The sequence below is a fragment of the Hemiscyllium ocellatum genome, chromosome 13, assembly GCF_020745735.1.
Source record: "Hemiscyllium ocellatum isolate sHemOce1 chromosome 13, sHemOce1.pat.X.cur, whole genome shotgun sequence".
NCBI lineage: Eukaryota > Metazoa > Chordata > Chondrichthyes > Orectolobiformes > Hemiscylliidae > Hemiscyllium > Hemiscyllium ocellatum.
The window spans coordinates 31,631,823-31,651,470 of NC_083413.1; the positions used below are offsets into that span (position 1 = coordinate 31,631,823).

Here is a 19,648-nt window from a genome sequence, read left to right on the forward strand (position 1 = left end):
GCTCTTTAGTGAAGTTTATGCCAGTAAGGGTATTATTGATGGTCTTGAAGGTTTCCTCTAATTTGTTTTGTTTAGTGATGACAAAGGTGTCATCCACGTGGCGGACCCAAAGTTTGGGTTGGCAGAGCTGTTTGTTCAAGTCTCTGCATTACTGCCTCTGCTAAGAACCCTGATATCAGAGATCCCATGGATGTTCCATTGGTTTGTCTGTAAGTTTGTTGTTGAAGATGAAGCGGGTGGTAATGCATTGGTCTACTAGCTTGATGATATTCTTCTTGTTGATGAAGTTAGTTGTATTTGCTGTACGTGTCTTTGGGTCTTCTAAGAGTGTAGTCAGTGTTTCCTTGGCCAGGTTAATGTTGATTGAAGTAAACAGGGTTGTTACATCAAAGGAAACCATTATTTCACCTTCTTCTATCTTAGTGTCTTTGATGGTCTTCAGGAATTCTTAGCTGGAGTGGATGGAGTGGCGTGAGTCTTTTACTAAGTGTTTTAGTCCTTGGCTTAGATCTTTGGCTAATCTGTAAGTTGGTGTTCCAGGTAACAAGATGATGGGCCTGAAGGGGGCTCCTGGTTTGTGAATTTTGTTTCCCCATCACTTCTCTGCTACCTCTGGTGGGACTGTCGTCTCGTCAAGAGAATATTATATTGGTGCCTCACTGTAACTTATTCCTCTGTGCCTATATACAGACTCACTGCAATACTCTAAAATTACAGAGTAATTACAATCTCATATTAACTTACTACAGGCCTCTGCACTGTCTAAATTGCAGTTAAAAGGTTTTGTTTTCCAAATTTATTTCATTATACAACTTGGACACACAGATTTTAAAAAAATTTTCTATTGGGTTCAGAAACGATTTACGAGGATGTTGCCAGGGTTGGACGATTTGAGCTATAAAGAGAAGTTGAATCGGCTAGTGCTGTTTTCCCTACAGTGTCAGAGGCTGAGGGGTGACCTTACAGAGACTTATAAAATCATGAGGGGCATGAATAGAATAAATGGACAAAGTATTTTCCCTGGGGTGAGGGGGGGGGGGGGCGGGGGCAGAGGATCCATAACTATATAGCATAGGTTTAGGATGAGAGGGGAGAGATATAAGAGAGACCTAAGGGGCAACCTTTTCACACAGAGGATGATATGAGAATGGAATGAGCTGCCAGAGGAAGTGGTGGAGGCTGGTGCAATTATAGAAATTAAAAGGAATTTGGATGGTTATATGAATAAGAAGGGTTTATAGGTATGGGCCGGGTGCTGGCAAGTGGGACTAGATTGGGTTGGGATATCTGGTCGGCATGGACGGGTTGGACTGAAGGGTCTGTTTTCATGCTGTACATCTCTATGACTCTATTCTGGAATATTACCCAATACCTCCACTCCACTGCCAACTTACCACTGCTTTGTTTTCCATTCGTCCGACTTCACAAGAAACATTTTGAACAGTCACTAATTTTAAGTTTCACGTGAGTATTAATACACAGATGGTCCAAAGATCATGAAGCCAGGAATTTTTATTCCACCAGCATTAGGTCATTACAAACAGGACAGTAAATTAAGTATAAAGAAGCAATTATTTACACTATGTACATAGAATGACTGTATGAGTTACATTGGGCTGAGAAATTCCATGATCTGTCCATTCCTGCTTCTCCCTAGCCCTTTCCACACCAAAGACATTCTTGTTTTCCCAGCGAGAGTTTGTTCGATTGCTGCAGCTGCCCTCCCCCACTGTCGCCACCTGCTGATGGAGATCCTGGAGAACTGCTCAGCTCCCTTTCTCAGTACCCTCCATCACGGTCACCATCTGCTCCTGGAGGTCCTGTTTCAAATAAGTCTGCTGTAATCATCTTCAAGTGTTCATTAGCATGGTGAATCCAAGGTCACTTACATAACAACATGCTGAACAATTGTCTATTTATTTTCAGATTTCAGAATAATTAATCATACAAATGTAATGTGGATAATTTTATGATAGTGTTCACAGATGTGCATGTTGAAATACATATTGAAATTTAAGGAATGAACAAGGAAATTGCCAATATACATCGACTATGCAAGTGTGAATTCAGAAAATTCAGGTCAACAAATAGAGTACAATCATTAATATTAATTGTTTTATGAATGGATGTCACAATCTATAAAAAAAAGATATTTATGTGACCTGCACAATCGGAAATATATGCTTTGACCTTGAGTTTAAACATGGAGATAACATTCGCTTGCTAATAATTGCAAGGAGCGAGTGTGAATAGATCACAGAATTTTCTGTACTGACGTTGGGGCCAGCTGCCTCTGCCATTAATTTCACCACCTCAGCTCACCAAGTCAAACTTCCTCAAAAGCTCTCCACTGATTTCTGCCCTATCATCCTTCTCTTGATCCCATTCCAAAACCGGTAACCATTCAACTTTCCAGTTGGCTCCCTTGTTAACAGATGTTCTCTGCTTGGGCTTTCTCCTAGTTCTTAATTTCTTGCTATCATTTCAATAATACCATCCAAAAACACAATGCCAGTTTCCACATAATTGCTAAAGACACTCAGCTTTAACTCATTAGCACCTCTTTTGACCACTCCACTATCTCCACCTGGGTCAGACCAGTTGCCCAACATTCAGATGTAAGGGGTAGAACCTTTCCCCAATTAATTGTTGGAAGCACTGAAGACATTGTCTTTGGTTTGCAAGATGGCAGTTTCCTTCCATAAAGGGCATGAGTGAATCTGATGGTTTTTCTGACGATTGCCCACAGATTCATGATCATCATGTTTAATTCCAGTTTTTTTTATTGAATTCAAATTCCATCATCTACCATGGCAAATTTGAATGCAGCTCCCCAGAATATGACCTGAGTCTCTGGATTAAGTGTGGGATTGTAGGGATAGAGGATTGGCGCAGATTTGATGGGCCAAATGGCATCAATCTGCACTGTAAGGGATTCTGTGATTAAATAGTAGACAGAGTACATGGAAATTATCTGAAATCTTAAAGCAAAGAAAGGGGCAGTCAAAACAGGACTGAGGGTATTGTACAGAAACACATGTAGTATACAAAACAAAGTATCTACTAGAGAAGATTCTAGAAAAGGGAATTTAAATTCCACTAAATTTAAATTTCTGTCATTCAATCAGATTGGTTTCCAGGACATTGAAAATAAATGTGACCAATATATAATAGCAGGTTTACATCAGGGAATAATTTGAAAAATTTCTCCAGGTCTTTCTGACTAACTGTAGAAAATTGGAATGCCTTTTTCAATATTCCAACATTACGTTTAGTTAACGATATGTCTGCTTTAAACTGTTTCATGTATCTAACCACGGAAATATTAATTAATGTGATTTAATGAAATTTCCATTTATATTAATAATCAATAATAATTTAATTAGAGCAAAGATAGTGGAGATCATAGAGGAGTCAAATGGAAAACTTAAATTAAATGGTACAATAATGAAACATTCTTATCCCACTTGAGATCACATACTGTTACTCAGGTTGCAACGTGAAATGTAGTACAGCATAAATTGCAGAATTCACTGACCTCTTGTCTTTCCTTCAACTGAAAATAAATTCAATATAATACATTAGTACCACATAAACCTAACAAATAGAAATGTCATTTTATACAAGGTACATCAAAATTTCAATTGATATTGATCAACACAAAATAACAAACTGTATAATTGCATATTAATTGTACGTGCAATAATAACATGAATAGTTCAGGTGGTGAAGATTTAAAGAGAACGAATCGCATCAATAATAATAATTAATTGATTTTGCCTATCCACACTTTTCGGATTGATTTGGCGTGATCATTTGTTAGGCAGTGTCCTTTCCAATAATGGGCTGATAATTGGTTAATTACATACTTTAAACATCATACCAAGTTTTTTTCTAGTCAGACAAGTTATTATAGAATCATATAGTACAAAAGAGGGTTTTGACCCACCTACATGAGCCCCATTTTCCTGCAATAAGCTTTAAATGTTACCACACTTCAAGTGCTCATCCGAGTACTCTTTTAAAATTAGTGTGGTTCCCTGCCGTTCCAGTGAATTCCAGACACGCACCATCCTCTGGTGAAAAAGATTTCCCTCAAGTCACCTTTAAACCTCCTGTCTTTCACTTTTAAATTATGCTCCTTTGACAAGGGGGAACAGCTGCTTTCTACTCACACTGTCCATCGAGGGCCGAAGAGCCTGCTCTGCGCTGTATTGTTCTATGTCCCTCATAATTTTCTCCAAACCGAGCTTAACCAGCCTCTGTTCATAATTGAAATGTTCCACCTCAGCAACATCCTGGTAAATCTCCTCTGCAGCCCTTCCAATGGAATGATATCCTTCCTGTTGTGTGATGACCAGAACTACCCACAGTATTCCAGCTGGGGCCTAAGCAAAGTCTGTACAGCACCAATATGACCTCACTGCTTTTTAAATTTATGCGATGACTGACGAAGGGAAGCACCTGTACGCCTTCTTAACTGCCCTATTAACCTGCCCCGTTATCTTTAAGGATCTGTCGACAAGCACCCCATAACTTCTCTGTTCCAATCAGCTTCTTAGTGTCTTGTTATTCTTTGAGTACTCCCTTGTTCCTTCTTCAAATTTATCACAGTTAAATTCCATCCACCAATCTGGCCCATCTGGCCAATCCAATGATATCCTCCTTGAACCTAACACCTTCCTCCTCATTGTCAAACACCCAGACAATGTTTATGTCATGTTGATGACTTCAAGACAAAAGGTGATGCAGATCATTGGGTATGGGCAGGGGTCAACAGAAAGAAAAAAATGAAGTAAGCAACTCTAAACATTGAAGGTGTGGTCTGTGCATGAGTTCTTAATGACCAAGACAGTTTTTCACTTCTCTAGTCATAGCAATATGTCCACCTGTTTGGCGTATTGGCATCTAATTGACTATGTCTCCATGAGGCACAGGGATAGGCAGAATGTTGTGCTGACTGCTGGAATAATCACCATTTTATTGGTTCACAGATAATGACATAATCCATCCCTGGTTGCCCTGAGTGTGAAGGTCCAGAAGCATTGCTACATCTCAAGGCCTGAACTGACAGTCATGATGGAATCCACCTCAGAGAAACTTGAGAATTGCCTGTGTGCAGCAAAAGTGAACACTCACTGCACTGGGGACTTCAGGGGAGGAGCTTACTTCATTGTTTCAGAGGCCCCTGACCCCACCTCTTGTTAGCACCAACCTTGACTTGAAGAAAACAATGAGGTAGACCAGAAAAAAATCTCATAGAAAAATATCACCACTATATGGTTAATCTCAATAACAGGGAATCACCTTCTAACCAAAAAGGATGTTGCAACATCCACAGAACTGTTTAGTACAAACTCAGACATATGCAAGACACTTGGTTAATTCAGAAAACAGGCCAACATGAGTCATATTTCCTAGATGGACAATGGGAGAAATTTCTGGCTGCAGCAGGCTGTTTCTTTTTGAGATATTTTAGGTTTTTGCGGTGATTTCCTCGAATTCCAGGAGCAGCAATTACTGTTTTATATGTTGTTACATTGTTTTGGAACTTTGGAGAAAAAGTGTCAATAATTCTATTAGTTTTAAAATAGTGATGGAAAAGGATAGATCTAAAAGTTGAAGTTCCAAATTGGAGAAAGGCCCATTTTGATGGTATGAAGCAAGAACGTTCAAAATTTGATTGGGGACAGATGTTTACAGGTAAAGGAATGGCTGGAAAATGGGAAGCCTTCAGAAATGAGGTAATGAGAGTCCAGAGAAAGTATATTCCTGTTAGGGTGAAAGGAAAGGCTGGTAGGTATAGGGAATGCTGGATGACTAAAGAAATTGAGGGTTTCAAAGAAAAAGAAGGAAGTGTATGTCAGGTATAGACAGGATGGATGGAATGAATCCTTCGAAGAGTATAAAGGCAGTAGGAGTATACTGAAGAGGGTAAACCAGAAGGGAGAAAAGGGATATGAGATAGCTTTGGAAAAATAGAGTTGGGAGAATTCAAAGGGTTTTTACAACTACGTTAAGGACAAAAGGGTAACTGGGGAGAGAATAGGGTCCCTTTGTGTGTGTGGAGCCACCGGAGATGGGCAAGATACTAAATGAGTATTTTGTATCGGTATTTATTGTGGAAAAGGACATGGAAGATATAAAATGTAGGGAAACAAATGGTGGCATCTTGAATAATGTCCATATTACAGAAGAGGAAGTGCTGGATGTTTTGCATCTCATAAAAGTGGATAAATCCCCACGACCTGATCAGGTGTACCTTGAAGTCTATGGGAAACTAGAGAACTGATTGCTGGGCCTCCTGCCGAGATATTTTTATCATTGATGGTCACAGGTGAGGTGCCGAAAGACTTGAGATTGGCTTACGTGGTGCCACTATTTAAGATAGGTGGTCAGGACCAGCCAGGGAACTATAGACCAGTGAGCCTGACTTCGGTAGTGGACAGGCTGTTGGAGAGAATCCTGAGGGACAGGATGTTTTTGTTTTTTGAAAGGCAAGGACTGATTTGGGATAGTCAATATGGCTTTGTGCGTGGGAAATCATGTTGAGTTGATTGAGTTTTTTGAAGAAGTAACAAAGAGCAGAGCAGTAGACATGATCTGTATGGGCTTCAGTAAGATGTTCAACAAGGTTCTCCATGGGAGATTGGTGAGCAAGGTTAGATCTCATGGAATACAGAGAGAACTCGCTATTTGGATACAGAACTGGCTCAAAGGTAGAAGACAGAAGGTGGTAGTAGAGGGTTGTTTTTCAGATTGGAAGCCTGTGACCAGTGGAGTGCCACAAGGATTGGTGCTGGGTCCACTAATTTTCATCATTTATGTAAATGGTTTGGATGTGAGCATAAGAGGTCCAGTTAGTAAGCTTGAAGATGACACCAAAATTGGAGGTGTAGTGGACAACGACGAAGGTTACCTCAGATTACAACAGGATCTTGATCAGATGGGCCAATGGGCTGAGAAGTGGCAGATGCAGTTTAATTTAAATAAATGTGAGGTGCTGCATTTTGGGAAAGCAAATCTTAGTAGGACTTATGCACTGAGTGCAGGTTCATAGCTCCTTAAAGGTAGCGTCACAGTTCAATAGGACAACGAAGAAGGCATTTGGTATGCTTTCCTTTATTGGTCAGAGTATTGAGTACAGGAGTTGGGAGGTCATGTTGCGGCTTTACAAGACATTGATAGGCCACTTTTGGAATATTGCATGCAATTCTGGTCTCCTTCCAATCAGAAGGATGTTGTGAAACTTGTAAGGGTTCAAAAAAGATTTACAAGAATGTTGCCAAGGTTGGAGGATTTGAGTTATCAGGAGAGGTTAAATAGGATAGGGCTGTTTTCCCTGGAGCGTCGGAGGCTGAGGGGTGACCTTATAGAGGTTTACAAAATCATGAGGGGAATGGATAGGGTAAATGAACAAAGTATTTTCCCTGGGGTCAGGGAGTCCAGAATTAGACGGCATAGGTTTAGGGTGAGAGGGGAAAGATATAAAAGAGACCTAAGGGGCAACATTTTCACACAGAGGGTGGTGCGTGTGTGAAATGAGCTGCCAGATGAAGTGGTGGAGGTTTGTGGGCAGCACGGTGGCACAGTGGTTAGCACTGCTGCCTCACAGCGCCTGAGACCTGGGTTCAATTCCTGACTCAGGCGACTGACTGTGTGGAATTTGCACGTTCTCCCCGTTCTCCCCGGGTTTCCTCTGGGTGCTCCGGTTTCCTCCCACAGTCCAAAGATGTGCGGGTTAGGTGAATTGGCCATGCTAAATTGCCGTAGTGTTAGGTAAGGGGTAATGTAGGGGTATGGATGGGTTGCGTTTCGGCGGGTCGGTGTGGACTTGTTGGGCCGAAGGGCCTGTTTCACACTGTAAGTAATCTAATCTAATCTAAATTGTAACATTTAAGAGGCATTTGGATGAGTATATGGATAGGAAGGGTTTGGAGGGGTATGGGTCAGGTGGGACTAGATTGGGCTGGGATATCTGGTTGGCATGGACAATTTGGACCAAAGGATCTGTTTCCGTGCTGTACATCTCTCTGACTCTATGACTCTGTGTGCAGATCACAAAAACATCTTTGAAAAAGGCAGCCATGAGAGTTTGTGGAGGGTAACAGAGAAATCTGGCTGTGCGCTGGTTACAGCAGGACTGAACTGGAAAGGTATCCCACATCCTCACCTCAGTGAAGGCATGAAGGTGAGGTCCTGTTTGTTTTCTAGATCAGCAATGCCTTGTATTTAGTTTAGGCATAATAAATCATATTGAATTTAAATTAGATAACTTTGAAATGCCTGTCAGTAAGTGCTGCTGATCAGCATGAGACAGAAGGTTGGAATGATGGAATTGGTTAGGTATACTGATTTGACCACAAGCTGAGGGCCAATATGAAAATATGGTATGGTGGAATGGACATGAGCAGGAATGGTATAGCATGGTATGGTATAGTGATGACAGGGATGGAATTGCATGGTATGGTATAGTGATGACAGGGATGGAATTGCATGGTATGGTATAGTGATAACAGGGATGGAATTGCATGGGTGAGAATGGCATGATAAGGAGGAGAGTTGGAATGAGTTGTGATGAGAATGAGACAGGAGGGGGAGAATGAAATCATATGTGGTTTGGAAGGGGTGGGGCCTTGATAAAATTTACTAATCATATTTGTTTCACCACCAGCGTTTTGCAGACTTCTGCTAGTATCAAAATAGTATATTAAACTATCCAAAACCGAAACATTCCTTTATAATGAAGATGCCAATGTTCTTCAGGTTCAGACATAGGGCTGGATGCAATCAGTGACAATGCACCTCCAGCTGAAAAATCAGGGCTTTGCTTGGCCAGATTGCCCTGACCTGATGTAACAGCCATCATTCTGCCAGTAGGCTTGCAGCAAAACCCCTGCCCTCATCTGGAGGAAGCTTGACTCTTACGATGCATTACAAGCAGCTGCAGTTCTCTCATCCTAGTAGTGCGATTGGGCACAGTGATCACTACAGGTACTACATGCAGTCCCCAAGGCTAAGGAACCTTGGTGGTGGACATTGGGAGACTTGCCAGGATCAGTCCAGTGGGTTCCAGCAAATAGAGTGGGGAGCCAGTTCCCTTCATGTCGGGAATGGCAAATATGCATTGAGATAGCAACCTGGGAGGAGTTGGCCTCTGTTTAGGGTGCACGAGCAGTTGGCAGCTCAACTTTCTGGGTCAATAAAAGGCCACTGGGTACTCTGAGGCCTGGGCACATGCTGCCAGTGGTAAAATACCAGTCTCTGAAGGAGAAAGCCCTTAACTGACCATGAATTAACTAACTTGAGAACCTCAATTGGTGCAATGATAAGCAGGATGCCCAGCCCCCTCCCCATCCCCCCACACCCCCTCTCCCCTCCCCCACCCCCCATCAATGGTGGGGAAGAGGTAGGCATCGACATTCATGGCTACAAGCTCACCCAGTGTTACCCATTCCCCTGTGAGATATACAGTATGTTTCAGGAAATCCTTCTGTGCTGTTTCTATGTTTCTGATTTGATTGTATATATATAAAGTAAAAAAAGGCACACCTTATAATTTAATCTCAGCTCTCCCCAGGAATTTAGGCAGAAAGCCATTCCCAAAACAAGGAAGTAAAATATATATTCATAAGGCACTCAATCATTCAGTTATTGAGGATCTGTACAGAAATACAGATTTCATGGTTACTTTCTACAACGTACCTATTATTTTCTGGGCGAGCAATTGAAGATTTTGAAGAACTTTCTCTCTTATTTGTTGATCAGCTAAATTCACATCCTCGCTTGTGACAGTAAACCTTAGGATTATTTTGCATTGTGCTGCAAATAAAGTGGAAAAGTGATTAATGATTGATGAAAACTTTTGACAGAATGTTTCTCAAGTATTTCAGTTCTCTGACTAAGAGGTAGATATAAGGCAAGGTATTACAATGTTGTACAAATATAATGGTAATCAGGTTCCTTAAATGGTGAATGTACGTCTGGTTATTTTTGTATAAATAACAGCAAAAAGCAAAAAAAATTGAAATCCTGTAATAAAAACAGAACATGGAATCATAGAGTCATAGAGATGTACAGCATGGCAACAGATCCTTCGGTCCAACTCATCCATGCCGAACAGATATCCCAACCCACGGGCGGCACGGTGGCACAGTGGTTAGCACTGCTGCCTCACAGCATCTGAGACCTGGGTTCAATTCCTGACTCAGGCGACAGACTGTGTGGAGTTTGCACGTTCTCCGTGTGTCTGCGTGGGTTTCCTCCAGGTGTTCCGGTTTCCTCCCACAGTCACAAAGATGTGCGGGTCAGGTGAATTGGCCATTCTAAATTGCCCGTAGTGTTGGGTAGGGGGTAAATGTAGGGGTATGGGTGGGTTGCGCTTAGGCGGGTCAGTGTGGACTTGTTGGGCCAAAGGGCCTGTTTCCACACTGTAAGTAATCTAATCTAATTTAGCCCACCTGCCGGCACCTGGCCCATATCCCTCCAAATCCTTTCTATTCATATACCCATCCAGATGCCTTTTAAATGTTGCAATTGTACCAGCCTCCACCACTTCCTCTGGCAGCTTACCAACTCTGTGTGAAAAAGTTGTCCCATGAACATGCCCTCTCTCATTTTCACAGAGGCTGGTCCATGGTTTGTGTGTGCACAGCTTCCACATGCAGCTGGTCTTTTAAATTACTAAGCAACTTCACAGAAATGTGCCATTGGAGTCCCTGGAGTCTGGAACCAGGAGTGGACAGATTCGACCAGGTAAGGGCAGGTCCATTCTCAGTGCATTGCTTTTGGATAGCCAGGCTATCCTTTGGCAGCTGAGGTTCCCCTGTGGATTTGAAGCTTGGAGCTTGAGCACATTGGACCTTGAAGAGAAGGATCCTTTTGGATTCAATATACTTTGGAGCTGAGTGTCACAGATCATAGGCAAGGGTGACGGGAGGGGCAGGTGCCTTTTGGGACAGTTAACTTTGTTGAAGATTGAGTAAAAAATGCATAATAAATACCTTGCAAATGTCCAAATTATCAAGTCCTGTTCACAAATGTCCAGAAGTTTCAAAAACTGTTATTACAAGAGCATATCAGAGGCTGGAGAATCTGTGGTGAAAACTCACCTCCTTAAACTCCAAAACCTACCCGCAATTTACAAGTTTGTAAGATGTGGCAATAAAATCCACTAGGCCTCATAAAAATAGCCTTAAAAAAACCTCATCTTAACTGGAACTTTGCCAAAAATATAAAGTTCAGGCCATGGTGTCAATTCTATGGAAGTGCTTTTTTTTGAAAGATCAGAAAGTCAATTTTAAAAGCAGTGATTCAAACGTTATTGCCAACAAAGCATGCGACTTAAATAAGGTGACTCCATCAGTTGCTGAATGTTCACAAAGTGGAACTTCTACAATTACAGAAAGACGAAAGGTCAGAGGGCAGGTTCGGATGTCTGTTCAGAAGAACATTTCCATATCAACAGATGGGCAGTTTAATTTGTGAAGTCTTTAGTTATTTTTATGACAACTTATGGAAAATAATTAGAAAAGAATTTGAATTCCTCTTAATATTCAATGAAAAGAATCAATTAATCCGTATTTCTTGTTTCGCTGAGATTTAGCAATGGAATGAATCACATCTGATGAAGTTGGAAAAAAGCCAAAAAAGAAATGCTTGCTATCTCATTAGTTCGGCAGGAAACTAAACAGGAAGATAAAAGTGATACTTCATTGGAATTGAATTAAACAATGGACAGAGTCCTATAGGTGTCAGACCATCGTGAACTATGGTGTGTGGTAGTATCCGGTAAAAAAAGAGCAGGGTCTATTTCAATGTGGATATTGTCTCACTCCATATTTTGGACTTTTCCCAAGTGGTACGGTGCGATTCTAGCCAGACAGTGGCAGAATGCCAATTCATGTTGTCTTGGTAATGCCACAACTTGCCTAATGAATATTCCAACTCCCACCTGAACAAGCTCATGACACTATCTAGACATTGGGAAAGGTCAACAAGGAAACCAGGGTGTGTATCTAGTAAATTCAGCTTGTTACTTGCTCCAAACAACTTCCATGTTGGATACTAGGAAACAACATTTTAGGGTTTGAACCATGGACTTCAGTCAAGTACATTGGTCCTCTGAGCGCATACAGAATGAGCCACCCTATCACAAGCATCTTAGCACTTGTATGGCACACTGGTGACGGACTCTGGAAGTGCATCCTTGCACTGCAGTGTGTACCAGATATTAGCATTGAAAAAGCTGCAGCTTGAACACTTTATGTACAGTGACAGGAACTCAGCTCATGGATTGGATAAGACTTTATCTCAGGGATGCTCACTAACTCTCATAGCACTCGCTCACTTTGTGTGCACCTGGCTGATCCCTCCCTTCTCTTGTTGTGCCAGTTGATGCAGTCACACAGCTAGGCAGCTTTCATTGCTGTGAAGCAGCCCTCAGCATAGGGGGTACATATCTTGTTGTGTAACACTGTGCACTGTCAATCTCACACCTGCACCATGCGCCAACAGTGTATGAAGCAGACACACTGCATGTGCAGTAAGTAGGCAGCCAAGGATTCAGCTCTTAGGGAAGTAGCCCTCACTGAAGGCCATGCAGATACCCATCAGTCAGATTGTCTTGGGCAGTGACCCGAAGCAGCCAAGGGCATTGGCCATAGCTACAACACTAAGCATTTCCACTTCCGTCATCTGGGCTAGGGGCTGAAAGCTGTAGGCAAGTATGTAGGGGCTCAGCAGGATTTACAAGGTGGTGGATACTCTAAAGCATGTGGGAAAAAGTGTCATCCATTGCCTGGCTTTAATGGCGAGGGTGAAATGCAGTATGTGGCCATACTATTCATGGTCAACTTACATGTCAGGATTTGGGTGGGAAGGGTCGGCAGACACAGGTAAATGTAGATGGGATGGGTGCAGATTGCTGAAGATTGAAGGCTGTAGATTTGACAGGATGGGCTACCAGGAAAGGGATGTGGCTATCTGGGGGCTCACTGACATTGTCAGGCTGAGGCTGAACACCTCTGGATAAGGAGTGCACACTGGTCATCATTTCTCTCCAACCATCCAGACCACTGAATCAGGATAAACCTTAAGTTGCCTATTCACTGGTCCAGGACAACTCTCCACCAACCTAATTGCCAAATGAATTCAACAGCAATAACTGTGAGGTAGTATCTTTTGGCATAAAGAATGGGGAGGTCAGAATGTCAGGCTAGGTGGGATAAAGAAACATTGGATCCCTGACTGCAAACACATCAAAAGGGTGGGTTAAGGTTAGTAATGCCATAATAAAAAGCAGGAAGCTTTCTTTGAAATAAGTTGAATTGAATGGGAATGTAAAACTCACATTAACACTTGTCTACATTTGGGTGAGAGCCTTACATGACATACTGGTTGCCATGTTATGAAAAGTTTACAGGCGCACGAATGCATGGGTATATATAACAGGAAAAGATTGATAAGTTGTGTCTCAATTTCTCTCAAAAGTATTTTCACACAGGATCTAATAGAGAATTTGAAGTTGTTTAAGGATTGGGCAGGCTAGATAGAGAGAGAATGTTTTATCATGTGGGAAGTGCTGTCAGTTTTGCTAAGTATTAGAAACATTGCTCAATGGTGAGTTGAGAAGTACAAAGCAAAACCATTGATCAGAAAATATGGGTTTTAGTAATCTCTATGAATCTATTTATTTCCCACAATAGACACTGTAATTGGAAATCAAAATAACCTTATGACTCTGCTTTATCAATATTGTTGTAATTAGCTGATCATTTATTTATCATGCAGAACTCAATACCATTCAAAGTGATTTAGCTGTGCAGATCACTGAAAACTGTTGCTGGAGTACAATTCCAAAACCATCAGTTGTAGTATACCTTTAATGGGCAGCACAGTGGCTCAGTGGTTAGCACTGCTGCTACACAGTGCCAGATATCTGGGTTTATTTCCAGGCTTGGGGGACTGTGTGGAGTTTGCACCTTCTCTCCATGTCTGCATAGGTTTCTGCCAGTGCTCTGCTTTCCTCCCATATGTCTAGGGTGGATTAGTTATGTTCAATTGTCTATAGTGTCCAGGGATGTGCAGACTAGGTGGGTTGACGATGGCAAATGCAAATGACAGGGATAGGACAGGATGCACTTTGGAAGGTTGGCGCGGACTTGATGGGCTGAATAGCCTCTAGGGTGTAGGTTTGCTCACTGAGCTGTAGGTTTGCTATCCAGACGTTTCATTACCTGGCTAGGTAACATCGTCAGTGGCGATCTTCAAGTGAAGCGAAGCTGTTGTCTCCTGCTTTCTATTTGTATCTTTCTCCTGGATGGGGTTCCTGGGGTTTGTGGTGATGCCATTTCCTGTTCGTTTTCTGAGGGGTTGATAGATGGCATCTAGATCTATGTGTTTGTTTATGGCATTGTGGTTGGAGTGCCAGGCCTCTAGGAATTCTCTGGCATGTCTTTGCTTAGGCTGTCTCAGGAAAAATGTGTTGTCCCAGTCAAAATGGTGGGTTTTTTCATCCGTGTGAAGGGCTATGAGGGAGAGAGGGTCGTGTCTTTTTGTGGCTAGCTGGTGTTCGTGTATCCTGGTGGCTAACTTTCTTCCTGTTTGTCCTACGTAGTGTTTGTGGCAGTCCTTGCATGGTATTTTGTAGATGATGTTGGTTTTGTCATTGGGTTGTACTGGGTCTTTTAAGTTTGTTAGTTTTTGTTTGAGAGTGTTGTTGGTTTGTGTGCTACCAGGATTCCGAGGGGTCTCAGTAGTCTGGCTGTCATTTCTGAAACTTCTTTGATGTATGGTAAGTGGTTAGGGTTTCTGGCTGTGTTTGGTCTGCTTGTCATGGTTTGTTCTTGAGGAATCTGCGGACTGTATTTTTTGAGTATCCGTTCTTCTTGAATACGTTGTATAGGTGGTTCTCCTCTGTTTTCCAAAGTTCGTCTGTGCTGCAGTGTGTGGTGGCTCGTTGGAATAGTGTTCTGATACAGCTTTGTTTGTGTGTTGGGATGGTTGCTGGTGTAGTTAAGTATTTGGTCAGTGTTTGTTGGTTTTCTGTATACGCAGGTTTGTGGTTCTCCGTTGTCTGTTCTTTCGATTGTGACGTCCAGGAATGCGAGTTTGTTGTCGGTTTCTTCCTCCTTGGTGAACTTTATGCTTGTGAGGGTGTTGTTGATGATGTTAAATGTCTCTTCTATCTTGTTTCGTTTTGTGATGACAAAGGTGTCATCTACGTAGTGGACCCAGATTTTTGGTTTGATGGTTGGTAGGGCTGTTTGTTCGAGTCTTTGCATTATCGCTTCTGCTATGAATCCTGATAGTGGAGATCCCATGGGTGTGCCGTTGGTTTGTTTGTAAATTATGTTGAAGGTGAAGTGGGTGGTGAGGCACAGGTCCACTAGCTTCATGACATTTTCATTGGCAATGTGATTGATCATGGTTGGGGTGTGTGTGATGGTCTCTTCTAAAAGTGTGGTAAGTATTTCCTTTGCTAGGTCGATGTTGATGGAGGTGAACAGTGCTGTTACGTCGAATGAGATCATTGTTTCATCTTCCTCTATTTTGGTGTTTTTGATGATTTTTAGGGATTCCTGGGTGGAGTGGATGGAGTGCTGTGACTCTTCTACTAGGTATTTCAGTCTCGTGTGTAGTTCTTTGGCCAGTCTGTAAGTTGGTGTTTCGGGTAGTGAGACTCTGGGTCCAAGGGGGGGCTCCTGGTTTATGGATTTTTGGTAGTCCGTAGAATCGTGGGGTGTTGGTCCCATCTGGTTGCATTTTCTGGAATTCCGTCTTGTTTAATTGTCCGGAACTGTGTAAATTTCTTAGGAGATATGTAATTTTGTTTCCTAGTTGAGGGGTCAGGTCCAGCACCACCTGATGGTAGGTGTTGGTGTCTACGAGTAGTGCATTGGCTTTCTCTATGTAATCCCTTCTGTTCAGGATGACTGTGAGCTGACCTTTATCTGCAGGTAATATAACGATGTTTTTGTCTTTTTTGAGGTTTTCTAGGGCTTTCATTTCTTATGTGTTCAGTTTGTTTCCCTCCCTCTTTCGGGTCAGAGTAGGTGCAAATATCTGTCTGATGGTTTGCTGTGTTTCTTCCGTAAGATTGGTGTCCTTCAATGTGGTTTCTAATGCTGCTAGGAAATCCTTCTTGTCAGTGTCTCGGTAATTGAAATTTAGTCCTTTTATTAGTACCACATTTTCTGTGTCTGATAGGGTTTGGTCGGATAAGTTCTTTATCCATGCCCCTGTGTTATCGGTTTTGTCTTTTATTTCTGGCCACGATGGCTTAGTGGTTAGCACTGCTGCCTCATAGCATCAGGGACCTGGATACAATTCCAACCTTGGGTGACTGCGTGGAGTTTGCACATTCTCCCCGTGTTTGCGTAACTTTCCTCCAGGTGCTCCACAGTCCAAAGGTGTGCAGGTTTTGTGGATTGGCCATGCTAAATTGCTCATGGCGTTCAGGTATGTGCAGACCAGGTGGATTAAAATGCAGGGTTACAAGGCTAGGTAGACGGTGGGACTGTGTAGGATGCTCTTTGGAGGGATTGGTGTGGACTTGATAGCCTGCTCCATACTGTCGGGATTCCATAATTCTCTGAAGAATGTCTATGCCCCAACAATTCCCAAATATGACTAAATCAAAATTTATCCTTGAATTATAAATGAGATGAATCTTAATAGCTATGGCATGATGTTTATGAGGAGGTTGTTGTAAATGACAATTAGTACATGAAAAGATTAACTAACACAGAAAAAAGTATAAATCGAGCAGGTTATAATGAAATGTTCCTAGGAGATGCTCATCAGTTAAATCTGACAGGTGTTTGTTGTAAAAGATAGTTAGAATATGAAAGACTCAACTTATACCATAAAATAATGCTAATATAGATATATTGAACCACTCCAAGGAGGTGATGGTCAGTTGTTCAGTTGTTTGAGTCATTAACACAATGTTTCAGCAGCATGTGTCCTTAAGTATAACTTCCAGTCTTAGAAAAGATTCTCATGCATTTGAGATGGAATGTAATTGCCTATAGCACATTAATATCACAATTTACAATGAGGACAGTTATGAAAAATAATGTTGTTCAGTGTTGATTTTCCAGCTTTGGTTCTGAGGCAATTAAGCGTAATCCATTTTCAATTCAGTATAGGATTGGCATGAATTGAATGAATGTAAAAACCATTAGGTTAATATAGCTGTTACAGAAAAGGTCCAATGCATATTAATACCCACTTATGCAGAACTGAATGCAGTCATTGATGTGGACTCACTTGTTTTGGGCTGAGTGGAACTCTGTGTCCTTCTTGATTCTGATGTACTTGTGGGTGCTGTTGTGAATGTGAAGTTGGATTGTGTACTTAATGATTGGACAGGTGAAGAAGTTGCTTCAACAGGTGTAGTCAAAGTACTTGAGGTATCTGTGTAAACAAAAAAATTAATGTAAAGTTTTTTTTAAAAGATCAAAAGCTGAGCCATATTCTTACTTCATTAAGAGCAAGAGCACTTTCTGTGGATAAAAAAGTTGGTATGTTCAATCAAAATCCCTTTGGGACCAATGAATTACTTTACTGGCAACGATTATGAGTCAAGAAGACTTAATCTGGCATGAAATCAGTTATTTTTGAGACAACCAGTAGGAATTAGTTACTACAACAGATTCTCTTGCTTCTCAGATGCTGCCTGACCTGCTGTGCTTTTCCAGCACCACAATCTCGACTCTGATCTCCAGCATCTGCAGTCCTCACTTTCTCCCTGCGAATGAACACTGTCTAATTCCTCTTGCTGTCAAACTGATTACTGTGAATGTGTTTGTTGCTGTGGTCTCACTTGTTAATATTGGTGTTGAAATCTCTATATTTGATGGTTCTGATGTACTTGTTGGTGCAGTTATGGATGTCGAGACTGGTATTGTACTGGCTGATTGTCAGATGTTGACAATGTCTCAGCAGGAGTACTTGTAGAAACACTTGATTTAGTTGTGCAAACCAAATCAAAATTTAGTCTTGAATTACAATATCTGCTAACTTTAATTATTCCATGCAATTCCCCGATATTAAAATGTGAAAAAAACATTTGTTATGTATGCCAGTTAGGATATGAAAGGGTTAATTAACATCAAAAGATAGTGTTTATCTCACAGGCACTATTCCTGGAAGTTGCAAAACAGTTGCTCAGTTGTTTCTGAGTTTTTACCCGATCATTTCATGAGCAGCAATGTGCATTTACTCATAAATTTAGCCTATATATGGTCGACATGATCAAGTTGGACAGAAGGGTCTGTTTCTGTGCTGTACATCTCTATGATTCTCAAGGATCTCATCCAGTTGAGATGTACTGTATGCATTATGCAATAAAATGTTTTCTTTATTGAGAGTGAGTCTGACATCCGTGAAATACTGTGTGTGGGCATCCTTCTCAAGTTTGAGTCAGTAGTTTACCAAACAAAATTAAACAGAATATGACATAACTAACAATATTCTATCACAATATCCTGATGAAGGGCTTATGCCTGAAACGTCGAATTTCCTATTCCTTGGATGCTGCCTGACCTGCTGTGCTTTAACCAGCAACACATTTTCAACTATCACAATTTACAGTCAGGACTAGTTTGAAGTATGACATTCTTCAATGATGTTTTCCAGCTCAGATTTTGAGGCAATAAAACATAACCTGTTTTACCTTCAGTGATAATTTTGGCAGGAGTTGAGTTATACTCCATATCATCGGGTTAAAATAGCTGCTACAGTAAAAATTCTGATGTTTATTATTTCCTGTCATTATAGAAATGAAGCTAGTCGCTCAGTTCAGTAAGGACTCACTTGTTATTGGTGGAGTGGAAGTCTGCATACTTGTTGGTTCTGATGTACTTGTTGGTGGATTTGTGGATGAGGAGGTTGGTATTGTTGTTGTTGATTGTACAGATACTGAAGATGATTCAGTCGGAGTAGATGTGAAAACACTTGATGTACCTGTACAATAAAAATCAATATTTGGTCTTGAATTACAACATGAACTGAATCTTAACTGCCCCTTGAAATGACATCAAATCACTACAGTGTGGAAGCAGGCCATTTGGCCTCTCGAGTCCACACCAATCCTCCGAAGAGCATCCCACCCAGACCACATACTATCCCTTTATACCTGCATTTCCCATGGCTACAGCTGGACACTATGGGCAATTTAGCATGGCCAATCAACTTAACCTGCACATTTTTTGACTGTGGGAGGAAACCCACGCAGACACGGAGAGAATGTGCAAACACCATACAAACAGTTGCTAAGGGTGGAATCGATCCTCAGTCCCTGGCACTGTGGGGTAGCAGTGCTAACCATTAAGCCACTAGGCCACCCACAATCTTAAATTCTGAGCAGAATTTGTTATGTACAACAGTCAATCTGTGAAATAGTTACTGCAATCGTAGTTGGTACATTCGGACTGTTAGTACATCAAAGTTTTCATTAAAAACAAAATATTACATCCATCGAGAGCTTTTTGTTCTGTTCTGAGGAGGTGCTAATCATCATTTCAATTCTCTGTGAGATTTTTCCCGTTTGTTTCATGTGCAGTATTAATATACACTAACTCTTAAATGCAGCCCAATTTCACACAAATTACAATTATGCATGTGACATAAAATGCATCTA

At 41.4% G+C, this 19,648-nt stretch overlaps 1 protein-coding gene across 1 annotated transcript in view; it reads right to left on the reverse strand.

Annotated features, from left to right (window-relative positions):
- Nucleotides 1-1,529: 1,529 nt before the first annotated feature.
- Nucleotides 1,530-19,648, reverse strand: part of LOC132821728 (mucin-2-like) — a 109,703-nt gene continuing 91,584 nt past the window's right edge. Inside the window, exons 39-43 of the mRNA XM_060834436.1 lie at nucleotides 18,823-18,972; nucleotides 17,275-17,421; nucleotides 9,706-9,822; nucleotides 3,539-3,556; nucleotides 1,530-1,820 (exon numbers count right to left, since the gene is read on the reverse strand). Coding sequence (XP_060690419.1) covers nucleotides 1,780-1,820; nucleotides 3,539-3,556; nucleotides 9,706-9,822; nucleotides 17,275-17,421; nucleotides 18,823-18,972 — 473 coding nt within the window. The 3' untranslated portion in view covers nucleotides 1,530-1,779. The remainder of the gene's footprint in view (nucleotides 1,821-3,538; nucleotides 3,557-9,705; nucleotides 9,823-17,274; nucleotides 17,422-18,822; nucleotides 18,973-19,648) is intronic.